At 38.7% G+C, this 14974-nt stretch overlaps 1 protein-coding gene and 1 long non-coding RNA gene across 2 annotated transcripts in view; one reads left to right on the top strand and one right to left on the bottom strand.

The window, feature by feature from the left end:
- PRTG (protogenin) overlaps positions 1-14974 on the bottom strand; it is a 145089-nt gene that overhangs the window by 48301 nt on the left and 81814 nt on the right. Inside the window, exons 10-11 of the mRNA XM_027553935.1 lie at positions 13970-14275; positions 10992-11180 (exon numbers count right to left, since the gene is read on the bottom strand). Of these exons, the coding sequence (XP_027409736.1) occupies positions 10992-11180; positions 13970-14275 (495 nt within the window). The remainder of the gene's footprint in view (positions 1-10991; positions 11181-13969; positions 14276-14974) is intronic.
- LOC113900297 overlaps positions 1-14974 on the top strand; it is a 78568-nt gene that overhangs the window by 37808 nt on the left and 25786 nt on the right. The window lies entirely within an intron of this gene.

Raw genomic sequence — 14974 nt, 5'->3', positions numbered from 1 at the left:
AAAATAGTTTGTTTTTCAGATATGTGATCAATATTACCTAATATTTTGTAAATGACTTTTGAAGAGGGTCTGCACAGTAAAAATTTCCAAATTTGCTGATCTGGTGAATATCAGATTTTTACAATTGTTGCTTGTTGTTGTTACAGCTGTTGCTTGTTGTTCAGTCACTAAGTAGAAGGCAATGGCACCCCAGTGCAGTACTCTTGCCTGGAAAATCCCATGGACAGAGGAGCCTGGCAGGCTGCAGTCCATGGGGTCGCTAAGAGTCGGACACGACTGAGCAACTTCACTTTCACTTTTCACTTTCATGCACTGGAGAAGGAAATGGCGACCCACTCCAGTGTTCTTGCCTGGAGAATCCCAGGGATGGGGGAGCCTGGTGGGCTGCTGTCTATGGGGTCGCACAGAGTGGGACATGACTGAAGAGACTTAGCAGCAGTGTCTCACTCTTTTATGATCCCGTGGACTATAGTTCTCCAGGCTCCTCTATTCATGGGATTTCCCAGGCAAGAATATTGGAGTGGGTTGTCATTTCCTTCTCCAGGGGATCTTCCTGACCCAGAGATCAAACCTGAGTCTCCTGCATTAGCAGGCAGATTCTTGACCACTGAACCTTGTGTAAAGTGATTTAAAGCAACAGAATAAGCTGTTTTCTAAAGGAATTTTAATTTACTGTTTGTGTACATGAAAATTGCCATGTATAGTAGGGTCTAGAGCAAACTTGGGAGTACAGATATTTATAACATTTCCGAATCAGAAAATGAAAAGAAAGTTCACAAAATTTCCTCTTTAAGGGAAGAAGTAAGTTCTAAGCTGATTTGTGTCTCATTTCTCTATATTATATTCCACACACTGCAACAGAAAGATATTTCTAAACATGAACCTAATCAGGCCACTTGCTTACTTAAAATCATTTCATGGCTTCACACTGCCCTAAGGATAAAGCTGGAATTCCCTCACATGCCTTACCAGGAGCTTTCCTCTCCCATTTCACTCTGGTCATAGTAACATTTTAGTTCCTCCAGAACACAGTCTCCTCACCTCCTGGCTAACCCACATAAACTCCAGCATTCCTTGAGTACTTCCAGGGTTCTGCTATCCCCTCTTTGCAAAGGTAACTTTACCCAGAAGCTATGAAGCTGGAGTTTCAGAACCCTTTATTTGCATGGGACTTCCTTGGTGGCTCAGATGGTAAAGCATCTGTCTACAATGTGGGAGACCTGGGTTCGATCCCTGGGTCAGGAAGATTCCCTGGAGAGGGAAATGGCAACCCACTCCAGTACTCTTGGCTAGAAAATCCCATGGACAGAGGAGCCTGGTGTCCATGGGGTCACAAGAGGTCTATTAAAGACCCTGTATCTATAGTATATTTTTATATTGCTTTAACCTATTTTATATTATTTTATCAGACCCCCATGAACTGTATCTGCCCCAGCACCTTTGCCTGGCTGAGATCTTCCTTTAGATCTCAACACAAATGTTCTCTTACTGAAAGCCATCCCCATTTTATCCCTCAATTAGGTCTGAGGTTCCTGTCAAATGCCATAGCAGCGATCTGACTTCCGCTATCAAGGAGTTCATCACACCTTATTTTAATTGCGTATGTAATTATTATTCTTCCTCCTAAGTTCCCCAAATGTATGATCTGTCTACATTAAATATGGTTGGGTTCTAACGTAGGGACCACCACATGGTGAACTTGGTAAATATTTGAGAATCAGAAAATGAATCTGTGAAGGAGTACTCAGTGGCAAACAAAATATAGGAATATAGGGCTCAAACTACAAGATTATACGTGAGAGCCTGTGACTCATCCACTCCTTGGATGTTTGGGAAGAAATGTACTGACTGAACGATGATAACCATGAAGGTCACATTTTCCTTATTATATAAAGGAAATCAACCCTGAATATTCATTGGAAGGACTCATGCTGAAGCTGAAGCTCCAATATTTTGGCCACTTGATGCAAAGAGCCGACTCACTGGAAAAGACCTTGATGCTGGGAAAAACTGAGGGCAGGAGAAGAAGGGGCAACAGCGGATGAGATGGTTAGATGGCATTACTGACTCAATGGACATGAGTCTGAGCAAACTCCAGGAGATAGTGAAGGACAGGGAAGCCTGGAGAGCTGCAGTTCATGAGCTGCAGCTGAAGAGTTGCTGTTGCGACCCACAAACAGTCGGACGTAACTCAGCAACTGAACAACATCAACAAGCTGAGAAGTATGGGGAAATGTGACTGGAAACAAGGTAAACAATAAAAAGCACAATAAACATGGACTAAACAGAGGTTCAGCAGTAACAAAATTAAAAACTATCATTGGCCTGACAATTATAGGCATCTAGAAGGCACAAAAATAAATTTATGAAGATTTCCAACAAGAATAACAAACTAGAACTAAGAGTTATTAAGTTATAAAAAACTAACATGGCTATTTAAGAAAAATATTACTGTACTAGGTACCAGTGTTTCCACTTTTATGTACATACTAGTCACCTAGTAATTGTGTTAAAGTGGAGACTCTGATTCAGTAGATGTGGGGAAGGGATGGGGAACCTGAAATTCAACATTTAAATAAAATTTCAAATTATGCTGCTGATCCTGGGACCACATTTTGAAGAGCAAAGACTATCAAGTCTACACCTGGAATTGCCAAACCATAGCAACATGGCCTACTGCCTCTGGGTAACCTGCCAGCTAAAAAATGGTTTTCACATTTTTGAGTGGTCAGAAAAAAATTTTAAACAATATTTTATGACACATCAAAGATTACATGAAACTCGAATTTAAGTCTCCAGGGACCTCCTTGGTGGTCCAGTGGCTAAGATGCTCCCAATGCAGGGGGCCCGGGTTTGATCCTTAGTTGGGGAATTAGACTCCACATATCCCAACTAAGAGTTCGCATGCAACAACTAAGAGTTTGAATGCAGCAACTAGAAAGTCTGCATGCTGCAATGAAGACCAAAGATCCCAGGTGCCACAACTAAGACCCACTACAGACAAATAAATATTTTTTAAAAATTTCAGTTTCCATACATAAACCTTTATTGGACCACAACCAACATCCATACGTTTATGACTTTTCTGTGCTGCTTTGTGCTATAGTGCCAGAGTCAGGCATTTGTGGAAGAGACCATATGGCCCACTGTATTCATCTGTGTAGGCTGCCATGACAAAATGCCATGGACTGGATGGCTCAAACAATAGAAATTATATTCTCAAGGTTCTGGAGACTGGGAAGTCCAAGATCAACGTGTGGCAGGAGTCTATGTCTGATAAGAAGTCTCTTCCTGGCTTCTAGACTGTTACTTTCTCACTATCTCCTGATGGAGAGAGCACTCTGGTATTTCTTCCTCTTCTTATAAGGACACCAGCCTTATTAGATTAGGGCCTCACACTCATGACCTCATTCAACATTTATCACACTTTCAAAGGCTATGTCTTCAAATACAGTCACATTAGGGATTAGAGTTTCACCATATGAATTTGGTGGGAACATAAAACATTCAGCTCATAGCACCCACAAAGCCTAAAATATTTACTATCTGGCTCATTACAGAGAAAATCTGCCTAGTCCTGGTCTAGACCCTTGCTTCTCAAAATGGGCAGAAATACAAAAATTTCCAGCTTCACCCAGACATAGTAAATTTTAACAAGGTTCCTGGGTAAATTCATACACATATTAAAGCTCAAGAAGTAGTGGTTTCCACATCTAATGATCATGGAAGGTAACATGGGAAAAAATTTTTTTTAAATCCAGATTTTCAGACTCTATCCTGGGAGAAGATTTAAAATGGGAGAAGAACCATTTTAAAAACAGTTATGACAGCTAACATTTGTTGAGGACCTACAATGCAATTTACAATGCAATGTTAACTCTTATGTGTATTATGTTACTTAATCTTCCTAACATTCTAAAACAACTATTATTATTATCTCTATTGAGGCAAACAACCAGGATCTGTTAATAAACTGTGGAACTTGTAAGTTAAATTGAGGCAGTAGACACGAAACTTTGTCATCTGATGCTTTTCCTCTGTCAGTGCCAAGTGCTTCTGTACCAGTGTATTGTACATGATGTACTACTGGAAAGCCTGATTCCATTTGGGATCACAAAAATACTCCCAGAAGAGTTAAGACTTAACAGCTGAGCAAGATTTTTTCCAAACAGAAAGTATAGGTCTCTAATTTTGTCCAGAGAGTATAAAAAATATTTTAAAATGGAAGATTACCTTTCATCCAAGAAAAAGAATTTAAGAAAAGATAAACAGATGATTAACTGTAACTTTTGTATAGTTTTTACAGTTTCATTAACCTACAAACATTCTGTCTTTAGTTAGAGGTAGTTGCAAATTGTCAAACAAAAATCTTTTTTATTGTCTTAATGAAACAGTATTTTTTTTAGTAATGGGATGTTTTAGACGTGGAAGCTCCCATTTCTTTTGAGCAACAGGTTTTTTTAAGTTTTTTTTTTTTTAATTTAAGTATTAAGGTTCTAAAATGTGATCTGAGTATCAATCATATGTGGCATTGTTGGACAGTACAGAGAAGGAAATTTTTAAGATTTTCACTCTCAGTAAATTAGGAAAAAATATTTCACTATTCCCTAAAGTCTCTAACTGTCAACATGTTTTGTCTTGATAACAAATTAAACACAAAATTAAAAAATGATAACTTAAGAGATACTTAACAATGAAGGAAGTGAAATGCAACACTTTTAAATGTTCCCTTTAATTTGTACTCATAGTCAATTTTATGGCCTACATAGTAGGTGGTTTCCAAAGATCATTCCTTTAAGAAGTCTACTGACTTCAGTTAAATGAACTTATTTTGTAATTATTTGAAAAGAAACAATAAAAGAATGTAATCAGATACTGTTCAGAGCAACTTTTTCTACTAAAAGTGAGAATTACCTGTGGTAAAGCACAGGAAGAACTGAAGAGAGACAAAAAATGCGAGGCTATGTCCTCAAAGATCTTGCCTGTGGTAAATGACAGCAATAATGTTAATGGAATGTTTACACCAATCCTAAACATGGTCTGTTAACAAATAAAAGCAAAATGATCTCATAGAAACGAGTGCTGCATTACGAAGTCAAAGCTAATCTGGACAGAATAGTTAATGATATTTATGTTGTTGTTGATACATTACTTCAGCAGTGAAAGACTCCTGACATCTGTAACGGTATTTGGGCTAGTAGTTGGTATCAAAGCACCATATTATCTGAAATGAATTTATACACTAAAAGTCAGTACAGAATTATACAACTGAAATTATTCACCATTAGGAAGATTTTGTTATACAATATCATGTCTTTTTTACTCCATCTTAAGTGATGCAGTCAGAAACATGCAGACCAACCACATCATACGGATTTTCACCTGGAGCATACTTTTAAAGATTTTCTGAGTGTTATCTAAGCCTTCCTTGGCTGAGAGGGGTGAGGGAATACAGTCTCTGAAAAGACTTAGGCTTGCTTTAAAAATGTGACTTCCATATGTCATAAATTGCTGCTGCTGCTGCTAAGTCGCTTCAGTCGTGACCAACTCTGTGCAACCCCATAAAGAGCAGCCTACCAGGCTCCCCGGTCCCTGGGATTCTTCAGGCAAGAACACTGGAGTGGGTTGCCATTTCCTTCTCCAATACATGAAAGTGAAAAGTGAAAGTGAAGTCACTCAGTCGTGTCCTACTTCTAGCGACCGCATGGACTGCAGCCCACCAGGCTCCTTCATCCATGGGATTTTCCAGGCACAAGTACTGGAGTGGGGTGCCATTTAATGATTCTAATTCTCCTAAAAACAAAATCTCTATTATAGTAAGGTTCACAATGAACTGTCTCTGATCATCATGCCACAAAATCTTGTTCTGCCTTGATGAAAGGAAAGATTACAACTTCCTCTGGTTAGATCAATTTGGCTCACTAGTGCTAGTTCTCTATTTTCTTTCATGAGATATGTAGCCCCACAACCAAACCCTGTTCTATCAGTACCATAGGGCAAGATAACACCCAGAAATCTAACTTAATTTTATCATGCTTCTACAAAAAATGGCTAATGGACTTGAAAACTACATTTGTGTTGCTGTATGGTAGAAACCATCACAACACTGTACAGCAAATTTCCTACAATTAAAAAAATTACATCATTAACCAGGGACTGTTTCTGGAGACTCCTACTCCTAGAGTTGGCAGTTCTAACTTTCAGTTCAGTTCAGCCGCTCAGTAGTGTCCGACTCTTTGTGACCCCATGAATCGCAGCACGCCAAGCCTCCCTGTCCATCACCAACTCCGGGAGTTCACTCAGACTCAAGTCCATCGAGTCGGTGATGCCATCCAGCCATCTCATCCTCTGTCGTCCCCTTCTCCTCCTGCCCCCAATCCCTCCCAGTTTCAGACTCTTTCCAATGAGTCAACTCTTTGCATGAGGTGGCCGAAGTATTGGAGTTTCAGCTTTAGCATCAGTCCTTCCAAAGAACACCCAGGACTGATCTCCTTTAGAATGGACTGGTTGGATCTCCTTGCAGTCCAAGGGACTCTCAAGAGTCTTCTCCAACACCACACTTCAAAAAAATCAATTCTTCAGCGCTCAGCTTTCTTTACAGTCCAACTCTCGCATCCATACATGACCACTGGAAAAACCATAGCCTTGACTAGACGGACCTTTGTTGGCAAAGTAATGTCTCTGCTTTTGAATATGCTATCTAGGTTGGTCATAACTTTCCTTCCAAGGAGTAAGCATCTTTTAATTTCATGGCTGCAGTCACCATCTGCAGTGATTTTGGAGCCCAGAAAAATAAAGTCTGACACTGTTTCCACTGTTTCCCCATCCTTTTCCCATGAAGTTATTTCCCATAAAGTTCTAACTTTAGATTTCTCAAAAAGAGATCTCTAAGTTTTGAAGGTGTGATTTTGAATATTTTAGATCTTTACAATTGGTGTAAAAAACCTGCTCACTAATCAGGCTTGCTGTGAAATATTTAATAGCACAAATTCTTTGACAAAATAGAAGCTAAAGATGATCTAGTATCAGTGTCCTAAATGCTAAACTAAAATAGCACTATATAAGTAATCCTCCCCTTTTCAATTTCTTCTACACAGACAAAACAATTAAGAACAGTTTCTGACAATCAGCTTATAAAAAGTCCTCTTGTGATTAGAAACTCTAACTTCAGAATGTGAAGCCAATTTCTGAAATAAACAGACAATAAAAGAGGAACAAATTATTCCAATCAGCCTATTATCAGGGAGCACAACTGTGCTATTAATTTTGCTTCGGTTTATTGTATGATGAATGAAACAAACATTTTAAAATTCTATTTAAAACTAACTAAACACTGAAAGTGCCAAGGGGGTAAAAAACCGAAGTGAAAATAATCACTACAAAGATAACAAAATCTTGAAGAAAACCACAAACCACAATTTAGAACAAATCACATAAACGTTTAATCACAAGCCCAGTGCTTTTTATCCAACTCCCCCAAAGTAAACCAATTCCAATAAAATCAAACTGTGTATCTTAAAACCATTAAACCAGAACAAACTAGCAACATTAAAATACTTCCACTGCTCTGACAAAATTTATATCACACTAACAAATATACAAGAATCTTTTTAGCCGCTTTAAAAAGAAAACATTCTACATTTCAGGGAATGGAGCTTTGAGGGTTTAGAGTAAAATGTTCTAAAATAACTTTCAATATTAAGTACAATTAAATTTAGTTAATCAGATTTGGGAAAAAATTGAGGAGAAAATTAGACAAGTCAACTGAATCTTGGTTTAATCCTTCTTGTTTTAGGCAGTGGTCACATTCGCTACATTTTTTTAATCTAGTGCTATAATGCCTTACATAAAAAAGAATTTTAAATGACTGTTACAGCAACTGAAATACATGAACTCCTTCACCTATTTCTTTTTTTCAGAAACAAAGAACTATATATATTACTACGGACAGAATGTCCCAGTAACATACTTTTTTAATGAAAACTTAATTATCAGAAATTGAACAAAAAGGGCATCAGAAAGGGGATTAGTATGAAAATGAAATTTTGAGACCTTAGTTTGCTACTCAAACTGACATTGAATCAGCAAACAAAAGCATTTAAATTTCATTTCCAAGCCCACTTAGTAAATCTAGTTCCAGTTAGAGTATCTTTAATGTGCAGAAGCTCAATAAAAGCAAGTATTTGCCATGTAAGACATAGATAGTGTTCCCTTAACCTACTGCCCTTTAGACATCTCACTAGCTGTTAAACAGGCAGCTACTGCCAGATGCTCACGCTAAAAATGATCACAGATGGTCAGCTGTCCAGTTAACAGAAGATACTGCCCACCCCCAACAGCCAAAAGTAAGAAGGAAAGGAGTGAAAGCTGTTAACACTTGGTTGCTTAGTTGGGTAAACCCATTCGCTTGCTATAAGCTGGGCTAGGCCCCACGGTGACTTTTAAGAAAAGGAAAATGGGATCCCAGGACTCTAAAAATTAGAAGGCATCTTAAAGGTGATCTAGTTAACAGCTGTACAATGTGTGAATCTGTACAACTGCATCCCTGGCAGTCAACCATTCCAGCTCTGTCCCTGAAACTCCAGGGGTATGGAACGTGCCTCTAACAAGAAAGCTCTAAAGCTATGACAAAGTCCTCTGCCACCCTGCACTGCAATTACTCCAGCTACTCAGTCTAACTCCAGTCGGGAAACATGGGGCTATTTTAACAGATGGGGTATATGGACTATAACAGAATCATTTCCTATTTTTATACACTATAAAATGATTTTAACTGAATTACCCCAAATGGCATATGCAAAGGATCATACCATAAAAAAACGCAGGCAGTAAACATATGCAATTTATTTTTAAAACACAGGAAGAAATAAAGGTTTATAGGACGAAAGCTATTATATAGAGATTATAAAAGATTTTAACAAAAATCAATGGATCTTATATATATATATAAATGTATGCTATCTGCAGAAAAAAATTAAATTTTAAAGAACTGTTTTTAATTGGCAAAGTTTTAATAAAATGTTTCTTTAAACTTTTCACAAGCAGAGCATTACTTTTTTTTCCAATAAATTACTCATCTGTTTAGAATAAGCTACTAATATGTTCAAGAAGATTGCTCTAAGAATCTCCTGTTTTGTATCTTCAGTGTATTTATATTTCTAAACTATCAGTGAAGAAATTGGAGGTATTAAGCTTGATGTATGATTTTTCATCAACAATTGTCTCAAAGCCCGTTTCTTACTTGATACTGACTAAAGTTTTCCAGATGAAATGACATGCCTACGGAAAGGGAAGGCACCCTGAGAAAGCATGGCTAGAGATAACTGCTGCTGAGTGCTTGGCAGTAGGTTGGGCTAATGTCATCTGAGCATCAATGGCTTAAGGAAGGTCACCCCTGGAACATATGTAACTTCTCATCCTTTATAAAGCTGCATGACAGGGATCAACTGTGAAACTTATTTAACCTAATACAGATTCAATTAAAATCCAAAACAACAAGATTACAAGCAAAATGCCATCTGGGAAACTACTGCCAAGAACTGGAGGGTGGGGTTCTGTGTCCTTGGGTCTGAAAAGAGATTTGCACCACTGCTTCTTACTCACAGGGACTCTGGTCTAATGCTGCAAGGCCAGGAAAATGAAGCCTTCCTGGATGGGACCACTATGCCTCCTTCCTGCCCGCACACCAAAGGGTGGTCTGTGATGGGGAAAGCCAGAGTGCTTGTAAATGTCCAGTATGTGCAGAAGGGGCTGTAATAATCCAGTAGGAATTCAGCTGATGATCATAAACTTGCTGCTTTGTGCTTAAGGGTAAAAATCTACTCATGAGCAACAAACAGCTAAGTGTGCAGTCTACACCTTGAGTATATGTTTATACTCATGCATTTATTGTAGTTGTAAGTGTCTTTATTATACCATCTACTAAACATGTTTACATAACAAAACCCTTTCACTGTGCAAAGATAGGATGAATAGCGAATAAAACAGTATCTTTCAGAACTCTGATGAACCCAAACATAAAATTAAGGGTTTTTTTCTTGAGTGTTTCTGTGTTAGAACTACATACAATAAATATTTACAGTTACATGATTCATATGTAACAGCGTTATTTTGTACATAATTTACATATTTTTTACACATGCAAAATAATATAGAGAACTCTCTATATAATATAGAGAACTCTTAGGCAATTTCTTTTTTTTTTTAATTTGGTTATTTATTTGTTAATACAATTTTAATCTTATAGTCCATTTACAATTATTACAGAATATTGGCTATATTCCCCATGTTGTACCATAATACTAGAGCCTGTCTTACACCCAATAATTTTTATACCCTTCTCTCCCCTACCCCATAGTGCCTCTCCCCACCACACTGGTAACCATTAATTTGCTCTTTATGTCTCTCAGGCAATTTCTAAGTTAATCTGATCATCTGGCATAACAATATTGCTATTTTCACATTTCTATTCTACATCCACCATACAGTCACAAGAATAGATCACAAGAGTGAGATCAGTATATCACTCCACCAGAAGTGAACTTCAGAAAGAAAGTCAGATGCCCAGTGCTGGCGAGAAGATAGAAAGATACATTGGCTCAGATGGTAAAGAATCTGCCTGCAATGCGGGAGACCCAGGTTCGATCCCTGGGTTGGGAGGATCCCCTGGAGGAGGAAATGGCAACCCACTCCAGTATTCTTGCCTGGAGAATCCCATGGACAGAGGAGCCTGACGGGCTGCAGTCCATGGGATTGCAAAGAGTCAGACACGACTGAATGACTGAGCACTTGTGACATTGTGCTGAGTCACTCAGCGGTGAGTCAAGGACCACTGAATGACTTATGCAGTAGAATACACACAGTGAGGTAGTAAAGTCACTTCTTTTCTTTTTATCACTAAGTCAGTGATTCTGCCTTATATCCAATAACTTTTTCTCCCAAATGGTCAGAGAGGAAGGAAAAAAGGAAAAGCACTATACAGGTTCACTCACCTAAACCACTGAGAGTGTAGAGAAGGCCACTGGTATCTAAGAAAATGGGTCCGTGCTCCTGCTGCCCCTCCTCTTTGTAGTACAGCTTGTAGCCTTGAATGGTTGCTGTATCCTCAGCATCTTGCTGCCACTTCACAGAAATGGTGGTACAGTTCAGAGGTTCCAAATGTAACTCTGGAGATTTAGGGGCTACAAAAATTCACCAGATGTGTATGTGTAAGAAAACTCCTAATTCACATGAAAACACAGGAGAGTAGAGAGCTCTCCATTCTAAATCAACAACTGCATAAAAGTTCAATTCCAATAATTACATTTGCCCTTCATATTAAAAATTACACAACGATATTAAACTTTGAGACAGAATTAAAAGTATAAGATACTACAGAAAAAAAAACTAAGGTATGGGGTTGGCCAAAAAGTTTGGGTTTTTCCATAACAGTGTATGAAAACCCAAATGAACTTTTTGGCCAATCCAATATATAAATAAGAACAAAATTATATTTGTGGATTTTAAGTTTTTTCAAAGAAGCAATATGTATTTTGTAATTTTATAAAATTTATTTTTTATTTGATGGATAATTACTTTACAGAATTTTGTTGTTTTTGCAAATATCAAAATGAATCAGTCATACGTATTTCCTAATTTTGACCATCTAATTGTGATTAATCAATTAACAACAAAAAGCCCAGTCACATTACACTCCACATTAGTAAAAGAGGAAAAGGGTCTGGAACTTCCTAGTACTATGATCTTTCTATTAAATTGATGATTTGTTTAAAAATATATGATAGTGATACTGATTCATTTCAGTTCAGTCACTCAGTCATGTCCGACTCTTTGAGACCCCATGAACTGCATCACGCCAGGCCTCCCTGTCCATCACCAACTCCCGGAGTTTACCCAAACTCATGTCCATTGAGTTGGTGATGCCATCCAACCATCTCATCCTCTGTGTCCCTTCTCCTTCTGCCCCCAATCTTTCCCAGAATCAGGGTCTTTTCAAATGAGTCAGCTCTTCGCATCAGGTGGCCAAAGCACTGGAGTTTCAGCTTCAACATCAGTTCCTCCCATGAACACCCAGGACTGATTTCCTTTAGGATGGACTGGTTGGATCTCCTTGCAGTCCAAGGGACTCTCAAGAGTCTTCTCCAACACCATAGTTCAAAAGCATCGATTCTTCGGTGCTCAGCTTTCTTTATAGTCCAACTCTCACATCCATACATGACCACTGGAAAAACCACATCCTTGACTACTTTGTTGACAAAGTGATGTCTCTGCTTTTTAATATGCTGTCTAGGTTGGTCATAACTTTCCTTCCAAGGAGTAAGCGTCTTTTAATTTCATGGCTACAATCACCATCTGCAGTGATTTTGGAGCCCAGAAAAATTGACTGTTATATTTCTTTGCATTGAGTGTGGCGGCTGTGCCAGCACAGGAGTTAATTAGGCCTCTATTAATAAATAACTTGGTAATTCAATTTGATTTAGACCCATGTATCTTCCTTTAATTCATTTTTTAATTGAAGTAATTGCTTTACAGAATTTTGCTGTTTTCTGTCAAATCTCAACATGAATCAGACATAGGTATACATATATTCCCTCTCTCTTACCTCCCTCGCATCTCACTCCCCATCCCACCCCTCTAGGTTGATACAGAGCTCCTGTTTCAAGTTACCCGAGACATATAGCAAATTACTGCTGGTTATCTATTTTACATATGGTAATGTAAGTTTCCATGTTACTCTCTCCATACAGCTCATTCTCTCCTCCCCTTTCCCCACGTCCCTAAGTCTGTGTTCTATGTCTGTTTCTCCACTGTTGCCCTGCAAATAAATTATTCCATACCATCTTTCTGGATTCCATATGTATGTGTTAATATACAATATTTATCTTTCTCTTTCTGACTTACTTCACTCTGTATAATATGGACCCATGTATCTTTGAAGGATGTGCAAATTAAGCATAGATATGCAGAGTACATCATGAGAAACGTTGGACTGGAAGAAATACAAGCTGGAATCAAGATTGCCAGGAGAAATATCAATAACCTCAGACATGCAGATGACACCACCCTTATGGCAGAAAGTGAAGAGGAACTAAAAAGCCTCTTGATGAAAGTGAAAGAGGAGAGTGAAAAAGTTGGCTTAAAGCTCAACATTCAGAAAACAAAGATCATGGCATCTGGTCCCATCACTTCATGGCAAGTAGATGGGGAAACAGTGGAAACAGTGTCAGACTTTATTTTTCTGGGCTCCAAAATCACTGCAGATGGTGACTGCAGCCATGAAATTAAAAGACGCTTACTCCTTGGAAGGAAAGTTATGACCAACCTAGATAGCATATTCAAAAGCAGAGACATTACTTTGCCAACAAAGGTTCGTCTAGTCATGGCTATGGTTTTTCCTGTGGTCAGGTATGGATGTGAGAGTTGGACTGTGAAGAAGGCTGAGCACAAGAATTGATGCTTTTGAAGTGTGGTGTTGGAGAAGACTCTTGAGAGTCCCTTGGACTGCAAGGAGATCCAACCAGTCCATTCTGAAGGAGATCAGCCCTGGGATTTCTTTGGAAGGAATGATGCTAAAGCTGAAACTCCAGTACTTTGGCCACCTCACGCGAAGAGTTGACTCATTGGAAAAGACTCTGATGCTGGGAGGGATTGGGGGCAAGAGGAGAAGGGGATGACAGAGGATGAGATAGCTGGATGGCATCACTGACTCGATGGATGTGAGTCTCAGTGAACTCCAGAAGTTGGTGATGGACAGGGAGGCCTGGCGTGCTGAGATTCATGGGGTCGCAAAGAGTCGGACACAACTGAGCGACTGATCTGATCTGAACCAAAAGTTTAAATTGTTTTCAATTAAACCCATGATCTATGGAATATTTTAATTTTTGAGACAAAATTTAAAAATATAAACCTAAGTTAGATAAGACAAAGAAGAAAGATACTGTGTTATTCTTCCTTAATAGTCCACATTTACCTTTCACACTTGTAGCTTTGGGTGTCCTGTGTGAGGTCCACACTGAAGACTCTCCCAGCCCCACTCTGGTGGCAGCAGTAATCCTCACCAGGTAGACACTATCAGGTTTCAGGCCTTCCAAGAGGTGCTCATGAGTGGTCCCTGGGAGCTCCAGAACTTGGATGGAGTTTTCAGTGCTCAGGCGGAAGGAGAGACGGTACAGGACCACCTGGCCCCGCCGGTACTTGGCTGGGATGGGCAGCCAGGAGACGAGGATATCAGTGGGACTTCGACTTGTCAAACTAATTTCAGGAGGTCTCAGGGGAACTAGTCATAAAAGAAGGCAGATTGCTTATCAATATTTAGGATCAAAATGATCAACTAGCACACTAGTATTTACTGAAGTATCTTAGCAGCAGCACATCATAAAATAAAGAACAGGTCCTTTCAACCCTGGCTGAGGCTTCCAGTCAAGCAGAGTGCAAACCAGAAAAAGGAAGGAAAAAATATTGAAGGGAGGATCCAGTGTGGAGAACCAAAGAAAGCAAGATTTTCATCAATGTTGCTGTGACTGTTTTGATGTTGTCTGGGATGAATATGAGCTTACTTAATACTCATAAAAAACATGAGAATATTTCACAATAACTTCACCAAGATGCCTTAAAACATAGAAAAGAGAATTACACAAGAATGGAGAAGCTGAGGACAGCAGGGTTAAAACCTGACAAATAATTTGAAGTGTTTAACAGTTGTATCTTAAAAATTAGTGTGACTTTTTTTATCCCCAACTATATCTCCATGCTGCTTAATATGAACACAATGATTTTCCTGTAAATAATCTGAATATAACTGGCACTCCAGGAAAATGGGTCAAGAATACTGGGAAGCAGTCTAATATTAAAAGTTAAGATGAGTTCTGGAGTTAGCCTCTGAGTTACTGAGTCCTCGTTATACCAATTTCTACTGTGTGTGATCTTAGCCAAATTAATTTCTCTGTGTCTAGGTTTCTTCATATACAAAATGGGT

Source organism: Bos indicus x Bos taurus, chromosome 10 (genome assembly GCF_003369695.1).
Source record: "Bos indicus x Bos taurus breed Angus x Brahman F1 hybrid chromosome 10, Bos_hybrid_MaternalHap_v2.0, whole genome shotgun sequence".
Classification (NCBI taxonomy): domain Eukaryota; kingdom Metazoa; phylum Chordata; class Mammalia; order Artiodactyla; family Bovidae; genus Bos; species Bos indicus x Bos taurus.
The sequence above is the reverse complement of the archived record's forward strand: the minus strand, read 5'-3'. Positions and strand labels throughout refer to the sequence as shown.